At 38.7% G+C, this 14118-nt stretch overlaps 1 protein-coding gene across 1 annotated transcript in view; it reads left to right on the forward strand.

The window, feature by feature from the left end:
• TBC1D12 (TBC1 domain family, member 12) overlaps positions 1-14118 on the forward strand; it is a 131838-nt gene that overhangs the window by 44239 nt on the left and 73481 nt on the right. The window contains exon 2 of the mRNA XM_006831162.1: positions 3604-3727. Coding sequence (XP_006831225.1) covers positions 3604-3727 — 124 coding nt within the window. The remainder of the gene's footprint in view (positions 1-3603; positions 3728-14118) is intronic.

Below are 14118 nucleotides of genomic sequence, written 5' to 3' on the forward strand. Positions count from 1 at the left end.
TAGTCTCTGTATCTGTTTGTGTAACCTCAGAAATGTGGGAGTCTGTAGTTTTTTGCAAGGTCCAATTGGTTTATAATGGGAGGGTCCTCTATCCTGTCATGTTACCAGAACCTGACATCTAGTTTTCATGTTTTTGTGTCATGTTTAATAGAGAAATGTAACTGTCCAAAAAAAGTATGAATCATATTTTCAGTGTCACTGAGTTGAAACCGACTTGATGGCACTAAATAACAAATAGTAAGAGTTGGCATGAGCATTTAATACTTTAAGTGGTACTTATATTTTAGGATGAGTCCAATAGGTTAGAATGGTAAGTTGAATTTAGGTTCAAAACTCAGTTGTACAATTTAAAGATGTGGAAGATCTAGCATAATAACATTTCATAACGAAGTATGCCCAATAGTTCTTTGCAGATTTAGAACCCATACCTGTTGTTGTAGAGTTGAGTCTGACTCATAGTTACCCTATAGGACAGAGTAGACCTACCTTCATGGGGTTTCTAAGGTTCTGTAGGATAAGCACTGGACTACAAGGTCAGTTTTATCTCTGAGGCCAGCTGTTCAAACCCATCAGCTGTTCTTGAGAAACCCTTACAAGGTCACTATAAGTCAGTATTGACTCAACAACGCCTAGCAACAACAGTCTTTACAGAAGCAGACTGCCTTCTCCTCTTCCTGCAGAGTGACTGGTGGGTTCAAACTGTCAACTTTGTGGTTAGCAATTGAGTACTTTTAGGCTTAGAAAGTTATAGATGGCTTCAAAAGAAAAACAAAGGATAGTTTTGGGCTGTCTCAATAGACGACTAGTAACATAATTAGTAATTTGACATAATAACTAGTTCCACATTATGTTTTTCATAATGGAACACAGTTCAGTGAGAATCCTATGGATGCAGTCTGCAGAAGAAGCATGGATCCAGAGGGAGTATGGCTTGGTGGGAACCCTCTGGGGTACAGTTGGGCTAGGTGGAGCTTGAAAGGGAATTGGGGTACAGGTGCTGGCAGGAAGCCTTTGGGGTGTTCGTTTCCATATCAAGAGGGCCAGGGGAAAGGTTATCACCAAGCCAAGACTGCGAGGTTCTACCAAGGTACATGTTCTGGACCAGGGCCAACCTCACAGTTGTTGCCACGCTTGAGCCCATTAATGCTGCCACTTTGCCAGTCCATCTTGCTGGGAGTCTTCCTCTTTTTCTCTGACCCTCCACCTTACCAAACATGATAGCCTTCTCCGGTAACCGGTCCCTCCTGACAATGTGTCCAAAGTATGAGAGACCAAGTTTGGCCATCCTGGCCTCCAAGGAGCACTCTGGCTGCACTTCTTCCAACACAGATCTGTTGGTTCTTTTGGCAGCCCATGGCACTTTCAATATTCTCCTCTAACACTATAACTCAAAAGCATCAATTCTTCTACAGTCTTCCTTATTCACTGTCTAACTTTCACATACATATGAGGTTATTGAAAATACCATGGCTTAGGTCAGGCGTACTTTAGTCCTCAAGTTGACATCTTTGGCTCTTCAACACTTTAAAAAGGTCTTGTGCAGCAGATTTGCCTAATGCAATAACTATGTCATCTGATTTCTTGACTGCTGCTTTCATGAGTATTGATAGTTGATCCAAGAAGAATGAAGTCCTTGACAATTTCAGTCTTCTCACCATTGGTCAGAATGTTGTTTATTGGTCCAGTGGTGAGTATTTTTGTTTTCTTTACATTGAGATGCAATCCATACTGAAGGCTGTGCTCTTTGATTTTCATCAGTAATATATTTTAAGTCCTCTTCACTTTCAGCAAGCAGGTTGTAATTCATCTGCATATCACGAGTTGTTAATGAGTCTTTTTCCCATCCTGATGCCATGTTTTTTCTTCATATAACCCAGCTTCTCAGATTATTTGCTCAGCATACAAGTTGAATAAGTTACATGGTGAAAAAATACAACCTTGTTGCACAACTTTTTAAATTTTAAACCATTCAGCGTTCACATGTTCTGTTCGAACAACTGCCTCTTGGTCTATGTACAGATTCCTCATTAACACAATTAAGTGTTCAGGAATATTCATACTTTGCAATGTTGTCCGTAGCTTGTCATGATCCACACAATCGAAAGCCTTTGCATACCCAATAAAGCACAGGTAAACATCTTTCTGATATTCTCTACTTTCAGCCAAGATCCACTGGACATCAGCAATGATATCCCTCATTCATATCCCTCATTCCACATCCTCTTCTGAATCTGGCTTGAACTTCTGAAAGTTCTCTGTCAATATATGGTTGCAGCCATTTCTGTATTACCTTTAGTGAACCTTTACTAGCATGGGATAGCAAAGAGATTGTCCCATAATTTCTACATTCTACTGAGTCACCTTTATTAGGGCATATAAATAAGGTAAAATTGTTGGCCCTTGTGTAGCATTTTAAAATTTTTTAGTGAGAGATACTTTCTTCCTTGGTTATAGATTGACTCTTTTGCAGTAAGTTTTCCTGTATATAATCTGTCTTTGGAAAAGCAGTTGACACATACACATATCTTTGCAATGGAGGATCAGTAGATATCCTTTTTTTTTGCTATTGAGTTGATTTCAACCCATGTCAGAGTAGAACTGTGCTCCACTTGGTTTTTGTTGTTTGTTTTGTTTTAAATTTTTATTGCAGACAAGTGAATTGAATGAAGATTTGCAGACAAGATCTTCAATTTTGCATTAAACAAGTCATGCACTTCGTTTCTTATTGCATTCCCCTCCATGTGCAATAGTTATCCTACTGCCTTCCTTGCTATTTCCACTGCACCCTTCTTCTCATCCCTCTTAACTCTGTCCTTTGGTGATTAGTGCCCTGTTGATCGTGAATGATTGACCATTCCATGGTGAGTATGCTTACTAGTGTATATACCTTTCAACTGCTTGGCTGAAAATTGGGCCACAAGGGTATGCTCCTTTCTAGACCTGAAGGGTGATCGAGGGCCATAGGCTCAGCTTCCTTTAGTCTCTTTCTGATCAGTAAACCTGGTCTTTTGTTTGTTTGTTTGTTTGTTTGTTTGTTTTCCACACTATCCAGGATCTTCTAAGGTGATCCCTTTCAGAGCAGTTTGTAGTAGTAGTGGGGTATCATCCAGTTCTATGGTCTAAGAGTCATGTTGACTGATGTTCACATTCTTCATTGGACTAGTTGACTCCAAGCCAGTAGATGTACTTTTATTACAAATAATAACAGATTACTAGTGAAATAGTTATTACTGAAATAATCTGTCCAAATATTGTATTATTTAATCAACTTTCACTTTTTACATAGTGTCTTCTTTAGCATTTTTGTTGTAAAAATGTTGACTTTCTAATACAGTTAATTCTACTATACTTTGTAGCTGAATCAAAGGAAATATTTATATTTTATATAGTTATCATTCTTCTCCCAATTTGTAGATCTCTTTAGTATCTCCATTGATTCTTCTAATACTTCTTTGTAGTTGAATTTTTTATTAATTTATATAATAGTTAATAGTAGAAATAATTTTGTTAAAAGGTATTTTATATTTGTATCACTTTAGAAAGTGTCACTAAATAGTTCTTTGGTTACAAAAAAACAATTCATATAACTTTTCTGTGTTTCAGAAACCTTTTTCCAAAAAGAACGAAGGAATTAAAATCAGTTGTCCATAGTGCTCCTGGTTGGAAATTATTTGGTAAAGTCCCTCCCAGAGAGAATCTTCAGAAAACTTCCAAAATCATTCAGCAGGTAAGTATATACTAATATAGCCATGTATTTTTTATTGTTTCAAGCATTCTTTTCTTGATAATTAGCCAGATCCTGGCATTATTCTTATTTCTCTACCTACACACTTTTGAGATTGTAGATACAGTAGCCTTCTTAACTTTTAAAAACAAACAAACAAACAAACAACATGCCATATATTTTCATTTACCTTTTCTGGTTTTGAAAATTCTTCAATGAAACTTTGATTCCCACCTCCCCCCCACCCCCACCCCCAATTATTTCTTGGATGGCCTTAAAAAGTTTTAACTCATTACTCTGACCACATACTTTGATTCCCAACTAAATATGGCAGCATTTGCCAGTAGCACAGACTTTATGTGACTGGGATTGGTAGGTGTGAACTGATGAAACAGTAAGTAACAAAAACTGAGTAAGTCATGCGGTTGAACTTCTTTCCTTTGTCACATCTCTAGTGTTCAGCCTAAACCAAGGAATTGTAAATGAGAAGACCAGGTACAAAGTTCATTTCTACTAATTTAGAAGAATTCTTCTGGTAGTAACATTGATGTCTGTCTTTCTGAATTCTCAAACATTTCAGATCTTATTTGACTTAGGAACTTGTGCTGCTCTGTACTAGGAGATCATGGAGACTGGAAACTAGTGAGACTGGATCAATTTGCTGTATTCTTAAGTTCGGAGAAATTGTTCAGGAGGAGAGATACGAGAATTAGTCAGAAAGTATTGCTACTTAGTGCTACAGTTCATACATGCATGGGTTTATTCCAAACAAAATTTGTTTAATCATGTCTCTGTGATCAGTGAATGGCTTCAAACAAGTTCTGCCTGAAATGTGCTTAGCTTTGGCCCTTTAGAGTTTTTTTTTTTATTTTTAAGTGCTTTCCCAAGGACTCTGCAAGGCAGGAAGGTTAGCTCAGAAGGTTCTGATGACTCTTTTCTGGAACTCAGAAGGGTTCATCTTAATACATTTTCTTGAAGGACACAGGGTGATCACAGGAACTTATTAGAAAGAATTAAGAAAATTGAAAAATGCATTGGTAAGAAAAGGTCAGGAAAGTTGCCAATCAAATAATGACTGATTTAATTGTTTTCTGTCACAGCAATGTACCTGCTCATTCTTTAAGGGTAGCAAGGGCTGTCCTATGAGAATTTTCTTAGGGAACTCTACCCAGCCACCCTACAGCACTGATCTTGCCCATTCAGACTTATTTTTGTTCCCTCAAACTCAAACAACATTTAAAATTAGTAAGATTTGAGTTCCTTGAGAATGCGTAATCCTTAGTTTTTACATGATATAAATCAAAGAGAGCAGATGTCTTCTGGGATGTGTTAGAGAGATGGAAAGACTACCTTCAAAAGTGTATAGACCTAGACGAAGGTAATGTCAAAAAGCAATAGCTTCATATTTGTATATTTTTGTTTAATAAACATTTCCGTGATTTTGTAGCAATACTATTTTCATTTACATTCATAATAATAAACTTATTCCTATTTCTTGTTTTTACAATCATAGTTTGCCAGATTTAACGTAACTGACATTTATCAAAATTATCACATAAGACAATAATCATCCAGTTTGGAAAAAAAATCTTTCTTTAAGGATTCAATAGTGTTCATTTGGATTTCATAGTGTTCTTTTCTTTGTCTCAAGAAAAAGTCAAAGCAACAACAAAAGCCTTGTTTCCCGTGTAATACATGAAAATAATGTTTAGCTCTTGAAAATCTGATTTCAGTAATTTTGATTGTAAGTAATTAAAATATTGAATAGTTACTATAGCTGCTGAGGCTTAAAATGATTGTGCTAAGGCACTCTGATGTCAGTACCATAAAAACCAAAACCAGACCCTTACTGTCAAGTCTGTTCTGACTCACTGTGACCCTGGAGTGAGTAGAACTGCTCATAAGGTTCCCAGGCTGCAATCTTTATGGAAACTGACTGCCACATCTTTTACTTTTAGAGCAGCTGCTGCTGGTGGTGATGTGCTGTGGAGTCGGTTCTGACTCATAGTGACCCTGCATAGGATTTCCAAAGCTGGAAATCTCTTAGGGGAGCAGAAGCCTCATCTTTCTCCTGTGGAACAGCTGGTAGTTTTGAACTGCCGACCTTGAGGTTAGCAGCCCAACTCATAACCACTACGCTACCAGAGCTCCTTTTAGAGCAGCTAGTAGGTTCAAATTGCCAACTCCTTGATTAGCAGCCAAATGCTTAACCACTGTGCCATCAAGGCTCCTTAACACAAAGGAGTACCATAGAATATTTCATACTTCATATCTGCTGGATATCTTACAGTGTAAGTAGTACATAGTCTCAACATTAAATGGTGATCCATTCTTTTCTATGACATCATATCTTTGTGAATCTTAGTTTTCTGAGGTTGCTGTGATAAAAGTCATATAGTGTGCAAAACTTCTGAACCCTCTTAGCACCGTTAGGATAAGCACTGGACTGCTAACTGTAAGGTTAACATTTCAAACTCACCAGCTGCTCCACAGGAGAAAGATGAGGATGTCTGCTTCTGTGAAAATTTGTAACCTCTTGGACTCAGCTTGATGGCAGTGGGTTTGGATTTTTTTGTTTTGGTGTAAAAAAATCAGTGTGATATAGGGAAATGAGAGTGGTGCTGCCCAGTCTGATTTCAAGATTGAGAAAACTGTCCAGTGCCCAACAGGTGTACATGCCAAATTAGTAGGTAAGTGTGTGTTTATTTAAATAATAAAATAAAACTTTCTTTAAATTCAGGTGTACTAATTTTTCAAATGGTTACTAAATGTAAGGACATAAATTCTCATTAAACTGGGCATAACTTCTTAGTAAACAAAACCATTAGGCCATTATTTTGGTCTATTGTTGTTACGTGCTGTGGAGTCAGTTCTGACTCCTAGCGACCCTGTACAGGGTTTCCAAGGCTGTAAATCTTTACGGGAGCAGAAAGCCTCATCTTGTCCTGTGGAACAGCTGGTAGTTTCGAACTGATGACCCTGAGGTTAGCAGCCCAATTCGTACCCACTACACTACCAGAGGTCTAGGTGGTATAAAAAAAGTGCTGAGATGTTAAAGATACAATTAACTAAGAAAATTGGGGAGCCTGTCCTCAAGCGTAAGGAGCTCTGGTAGCATAGTGGTTACAAATCAGGCTGCTAACCTCAAGGTCGGCAGTTCAAAACTATCAGCTGTTCTGCAGGAGAAAGATGAGGCTTTCTGCTCCTGTAAAGATTTACAACCTCGGAAACCCTGTGCAGGGTTGCTGTGAGTTGGAACCGACTCCACAGTACTTAACAACAACAAAACATCCACAAGCATGGCAACAATAGTGAAGTTGGCCCAGGATCGGGCAGTGTTCCATTCTGCTGTACATAAGGTTGCTATGGGTCGGCACCGACTCCATGACACCTAACAACAACAATGTAGAGTGACATCTTAAATTTTATTTCCTTTTCGATGAAATCTGAGAAGTAATGTCACTTGGGAGTCCTGGTGTGGTGCTGTGAGTTAATGCGCCAGACTGCAAAGCCGTTTGAACTGCAAGGTTGGCAGTTCAAGTTCACCAATCGCTCTTCAGAAACCCTATACAGGGTCGCTGTGGGTCAGAACCGACTCGACAGCACTTAACAGCAATGTCACATGGCTCTTGTTTTTTCAGAAGACCAAGCTCGCCCTCTAGAGGCAAAACAGAGGTCTTGCTACTGAAGGCTTTTCCTGTAGGTTGTTGCTAGATGCTGTCTGAGTCAGTATTCGTGACTGTTTTATAGTGATAACCAGTGCTGTTGATTTGATTCTGACTCATGGCGACCCCATGTACAAGGAGCTTCAAAAAGTTCATGGAAAAATTGAATGAATAAAAAAATGGAATTTTACCAGAAACTTTTTGAAGCCTCCTTGTATATCAGAGTAAAAATGTGCTTCTTAGGGGGTTTTGGGGAAGCAAATTGCGAAACCTTTCTTCCAAGTTTGTGCACAGCTCAGCTCAGATCATGCTTTTGCATGCTTTCAATGGAAATTTTAAACCAATGAGATCACGATCCTGAAGCATTTCTTGGAATAATTATAACAGGAGATGAAACATGGCTTTACCACTATGATCCTGAAGACAAAACACAAGCAAAGAGGTGGAAGTGATCCAGTGTGTATTCAGTGGTTCTGTGGTGTCTTCTGTTCACCGTTTGTCTAACTTTGCTGCCCTCTTCCCTCTGATAGTCATTTTCTCTTTATAATCATGCTACATTGATAATGCTGTCTTTTTGTTCTAACACGAAAACATTTTTCACAGCCCTGATTTCTCAAACTCTGTGAAACATTATAAAGACAAAACTGAGCTCCTTTTTCAATGTATTTCTCTCAAACAGATATTATACTGGGGGACTTCAAAAAGTTCATGGGAAAATGAAATTCAAAAGATGAAAATAAAAAATAAGAACTTTATTTTCCAACATAGCACCATCAAAGTCAAGACACTTTTGTAAACAACGATGTTGTCTTTGCTGTTAAGTGCCGTTGAGTTGGTTCTGACTCATAGTGACCATATTCAGGATTTCCAAGGAGCAGCTGGTGGGTTTGAACTGCTGACCTGTGTTCTGCAGTCCATTGCTGATCCTACAGCATCACACCGGGAATCTAGAAGTGAAGCTAACCCTTAAACAATGATACCAGCCATTAAGTTCATCCCTAAAGAACTGAGGATATGGGAATTTAACCATATCAGTACAATCTTGTTTAATTTTAGTAACTGAAAAAGTGAGAAAATGTATGTCTAATGGTTTCTCATCAAAATTCTTACAAAATTGCCCTTATTGGATGAGAGGAAGGAGTCCTGGTGCGGCACTCTAGGATAAGCACTGCTAACTGCAAGGTCAGCAGCTCAAACCCACCAGCCACTCCAGGGTCACTATGAATCAGAACGGACTCAAGGGCACCTAACAAAACAGAGTGAACAGATGAGAGGAGGAGGGGCAGGAGCATTGTGGTAGAAGAGGACTCGGCGGAAGCATTTCCAGGTGTCCTCTGCTAGTGTGTTGGCTGACTTTCTCAGAGCACTCATAATAAGCAGAGGTGATCTTTTGCCCTCCTGAAAGTCAGCAAGCAAAATGTCTTCAGTGTCCCAAAAAACTGTTGTCATGACCTTTGCTCTTGGCTGGTCTGCTTTTACCTTGACTGGACCCCTTCCACTTCTTGGTAACCATTGCTTTGATTGTGCTTTGTCTTCATCTCTTATTAACAGTTCTTCCAAGAAATGCTTCGGGATCTTGAGCTCATGTGTTTAAAATTTCCATTGAAAGTCTACTTTTGTCTTAGCTGATTTGGGCATAACAGTTTGGGTACTCAGTGGCAAAAAGTTTGCTGAATGTAATTTTCCAGTCAGCATTGTGTAAATTAAACCAGTTGAGATATCTCTGGTGCTGGCTTTGTTTCTGCTATTAATTGTTAGTCCTCTTCAATTGGAGCACACACAGGATTCATTTTTTTTCCTTGTAAATTGATATATATAGTTTGTCTCAGCAAGATTCATTTTCAGCATCTTCTCATCCCTTCTTAAAAGGAGCTATTCATTTGTAAACTGCTGATTTCTTGGAGCTTGTCCCCATAAACTTTTCATAAAGCATCAATGATTTCACCATTCTTCCATAAGCCTCACCGTTAATTAAGTTTTAGTGTTCATTCTTCCTTCAAGTTAGCAGAATTCATGTTGTTCTGGTAAGGGCTATTTTCAGATTGATGTCTTATCCTTCCTAGTGCTTCAAACTAGATTCTATTCAGACAAAGCAAGTTAGTATTTATTTTGGTGGAAAAAAATTGAAATCCATGCATTGTTTTTTCATAATGTGCATTTTCATTACTTTTTTTAAGATCTGTTATGTGTTTGGAATCAGAAATAAAAAATGAAGATATTTCCACTAAAGCGGTAAAGAATATTAGGACAGATCTGACCGTGTTTTAGAATAGTGTCCTCAGCTATTATGGTAATAGAAAATGAAAGTAGCTAGTAATTCAAATGTGTAACTGTAAATGTAAGGCAGTGCTAAAAGTATGAAAGTAAAAATAAATTCCTCTGAGCTTTCGAAAGATGACTTACTTGCTTTTTTGAGTGGTAAAACCGTAAGATTTACTAGAAAATTAGAGTAATAGTAATAGTTTACTGATAATTATTTTTTTTAAGTCTGAGTATAATTCTATTATTGAGTCAGAATCTTTTTTTTTTTTTAATGGGGAAACGTCTCTAAGATTATAAATTAAATTAATTAAATGGAGAAATAAGGTTGATTTATAAATATAGCTTGATTTATAAATATAGCTGTACATTATATCTTATATCTTAACACATGATTATATTCTTCTTATAAAAAATAAAATATTATATCTCTCATTTTCCCTTCACTTTTTTAGGCCTTATAAATTTGTTTGTGTAAATTTCAATCCGTAGAAAACGTTTTTTAAACTTTTTATTGTGAATTGTGTGAAGGTTTACCAAACAGATCATCAATTTTGCAGTCATCATATCATATACTGCTTCATTACAAAGATTGCAATCCCCAGCTAACCATATTTACCTCTATTTACTTTAACTCTTGTACTCCTCCTCCTCCGTGTTTCCTGCTACCTTCATATTTCTTCTGGCAACCTCTCTCTTGTTGTATATTGCCTGCCCTGTCACCCATGTTAACATGTGTTTACCTCTAGCCCAAGAGTAATTCCCTTCCCACCCCCCAGTAACTGTAATAGAATGTTTCATTTAGCAAGAAAATCTTTTCTTAACTTTTTACAGTGGTCTCATATATTTGTCCTTTTGTGTTGACTAAATTCATTTAGCATAATGTCCTCCAGGTTCATCCATGTTGTGAGGTGTTTTGCAGATTTGTCATTTTTCTTCTACATTATGTAATATTCCATTGTGTGTATGTACCAAAATTTCTTTTGTTGATGGGTAGTTTGTCTCCGTATTTTTGCTATGGTGAATAGTGTGTTTTACATAAATTTCTGTGCTGAGTTCATTTTGTTTGTAGGTTTTCTTTTTCATTTTCTTCATTTCTGTTGTGTTAATGTCCACTAAATATTCCTGATTTTCCTCTTTTTTAATTTTGATGTGAAGATGTGTTAATTTTCTTTTAAATTACCCTATAATTTATTAAATTTTCCCCTATTTAAAACAGTTTGTTTTATCTTGAAATCTACTTGACTTCCTCACCATCTGAAAGTTTGTATCTACAATGTTGTTGTTAGTGACTTCGAGTCGATTCTGACCCATAGCGACCCTGTATAGGATTTCCAAGGAGCAGCTGGTAAGCTTGAACCACTGACCTTGCAGTTCAAACAACTTTGCTGTCTGATGCATTAGCCCACAGTGCCACACCATGGCTCCGTATCTACACTTAGTCCCTCTTTTTTTCTTTATAGTTGACTTCATTATAAATTGATATCTCTGGTTCCCTATCTTCGGTCTTGTGGGTTTATTTTACTTTATAACTTATATACCTAGATTGAGTTCTGGGTTACATTGTCATGTATGTTAAACTCAGATTGTCATCTATGTTGGTTCTCAGTTCAAGGAACATCCTTTAGTATTTTTTGTAAAGTTGGTCTTGTTATTACAAATGCCTTTGATTTCTGTTTATCTGGAAATGTCCTAAGTTCCCCATTGTATTTGACTGCCCGCTTTGCTGGGTATATGATTCTTGGTTGGAATTTTTTTTATTTTAGAGGAAAACATTTTTTGTATCTACATTTTTATGTATGTAGTGTCAGTATTTTTTGGCAACTTATTTCAAGAATAAAATGTTTATATATATATATATATGTGTGTGTGTGTGTGTGTACATATATATGTTGTTGTTGTTAAGTGCCGTCGAGTCGATTCTGACCCATACCAACCCTGTATAGGGTTTCCGAGGAGCAGCTGGTGAGCTTGAACTGCCGATCTTGCAGTTCAAATGGCTTTACATATATATATGTACACATATACATATATATGTATATTGTTATTGTGAAGTGCTGTTGAGTCAGTTCCAATCCATAGCAACCCTACATAGGGTTTCCTAGAAGTGATTGGTGAGCTTGAACTGCCAACCTACGGTTCAAGCCAATTTTGCAGTCCAGCACGTTAACCCACAGTGCTACACCAGGACTCCGTGTGTGTGTGTGTGTGTGTGTGTGTGTATGTATATGGTTTCCGAGGAGCAGCTGGTGAGTTTGACCACTAATGTTGCAGTATAAATTAGTCTTGAGGTCTACAAGCTACACGAGGACTCCATATGCATATATAGAGGAGTCCTGGTGTGGCACCATGGGTTAATGTGCTGGACTGCAAGGTTGATCTGCAAGGTTGGCAGTTGAAGCTCATTAGCCACTTCTCAGAAATGCTATGCAGTCTCTATGGGTTGGAAGCAACTCGACGGCACTTAACAACAATACATATTTGCAAAAATGGCATGGAGACAATGTTTGGCTTTATGAGTAGGAGAGAGAAGAATCACTATTAGTATTAACCAAAGCCTAATTGCTCTGAGGTGGAGATGAGGGATGTTTCCACCTTGCAGTCTCACTACTGATTTTGACATTAACCACCCCTCCCATAGCACTCTCTGCTTCTCTGCTGGGTTTGATAATTCACTGCAGTGGCCACCGAGAACTGCCAGATAATAATCATAATTATGGGGTTTAGTAGGGAGGTTACAGGATCAGAAACAACTCAGGATACACTTCTTCAATCAAGACAGCTTCTTCCCTGTTGCACCAGCAGGTATGCCTCTCTCTGGACCTGAGACTCTTGGCCACAGAGCCTCCTGGTCTCTGTCCTACTCGGGCAAGCTTTACAGAATTCATTTACCTCTGCCAATCAAATGTCCAGAGGTATCCCCCCTCTGCTGGCAAGCTTCAACCTGAAGGTGCTCAGCTCTGGCTCCATGGGTCTGCAAACACAGCTTTCCAGAGAAGTGCCTGTAGGCATGCCACTCCTCCAGCAAACCTGTTTGAAAGCTCACAGTTTTCTCCATGGGTCAGAAAGCCCACTGCTCTGCCTAGCACCAGACTCCTGGCTCTGCTACTGCCATTGCTCGCTGCCTCCAGTGCCACGGCTCTCTCTCTCTCCTGGATGGAGAAGATTCGGTGCAGGGATCTCACTCAGATCCAAAGTGTGTGCTCCATTCCTAGTTCTTCTTTCTTTTTTTAAAAAGTTTTTTTTTTATTGTGAATTGGTTAAAAGTTTACCGGGCAGATTATCAGTTTACTTATTCAGTAAGTCATGTTTTGTTTTATTGCAATGATTACAATCCCTTCCATGTGCCTTCAGTTAACAGGATTTACCTCTGTTCCCTCCTCTTTTTTTTGGTTGATGTACACATACAAAACAGAAAATATACAGACGTCTAAATGTCCAAAGAGTACATTTTCTAAGCCACCTTCCTGCACATAGGCACACTGCTTTTCTTAGTCCTTGGGCCTAGAGTTCTCAGCTTCTCAGCTGCACTCTCTTATGCTACTGCCTCTGCTGTCGCCACTTCTCTGGTTAGGATCCAACGCTCCTCTCATGCTCTTCCCTCTTGCTGGTCCTAGGGTCCTCTGTTCCTGAAATGAAACGTTAACTACTCCCTACTTTCAGTTATAAGGAGCTCTGGTAGCGTAGTGGTTACAAATCGGGCTGCGGACCGCAAGGTCAGCAGTTCGAAACTACCGGCTGTTCCATGGGAGAAAGATGAAGCGTTCTGCTCCCGTAAAGATTTACAGCCTCGGAAACCCTGTACAGGGTCGCTATGAGTCAGAACTGACTCCACAGCACACAGCCACCACCACCACTTTCAGTTACACATCTTCTACATTTACAGTTGTGACAATTGTAATTAGTCCTGATACCAGTTACTCACAAATGAATTTTAAAATCCTATCCCCATCACCCTCAACTCCTTACACAAGACCCATGTGGAAAAAAAGATTCTACCTTACTCCCCTCTTTCTGAAACTAAGCACACTCATGAAAGCTTGTAAGCCAGCCACTTTGTGCTTTTATAGCACCCCCACACACACACACTTTTTATAGCTAATGTCTTAAGTTGCCTGTCCCTATCAAACCAGTGTTCTGAGGGAGACACACTTGGTCCTTGAGATGAAGAATCCTTCCCTTTTGATTGGGATTTTGAGCAACTACATTTATAAGTAAAGATCCAGTTTGTCAAATTGTAGCAATTTATGTTTGGTCCTATATCACACTTCTTTATCTTCGTCTAGTTGAGTTCTGGTCAGCTAGCCATCCAAGCTAGGTCAGATGGGTACTAGGTACAAGTTTGGTAGTTCTCACACGCCTCCCCCCACTTCAGACCGGCTGGAGCTTCACTCTCAAGTCTATTCCCAGTGCCTGAGTCAGTGTCCAGGGGCTCTGGAGTTCCCATGTCTCCCTAAACTTCAGACTAAC

Source organism: Chrysochloris asiatica, unplaced genomic scaffold, assembly GCF_000296735.1.
Source record: "Chrysochloris asiatica unplaced genomic scaffold, ChrAsi1.0 scaffold00003, whole genome shotgun sequence".
Taxonomy (NCBI): Eukaryota; Metazoa; Chordata; class Mammalia; order Afrosoricida; family Chrysochloridae; genus Chrysochloris; species Chrysochloris asiatica.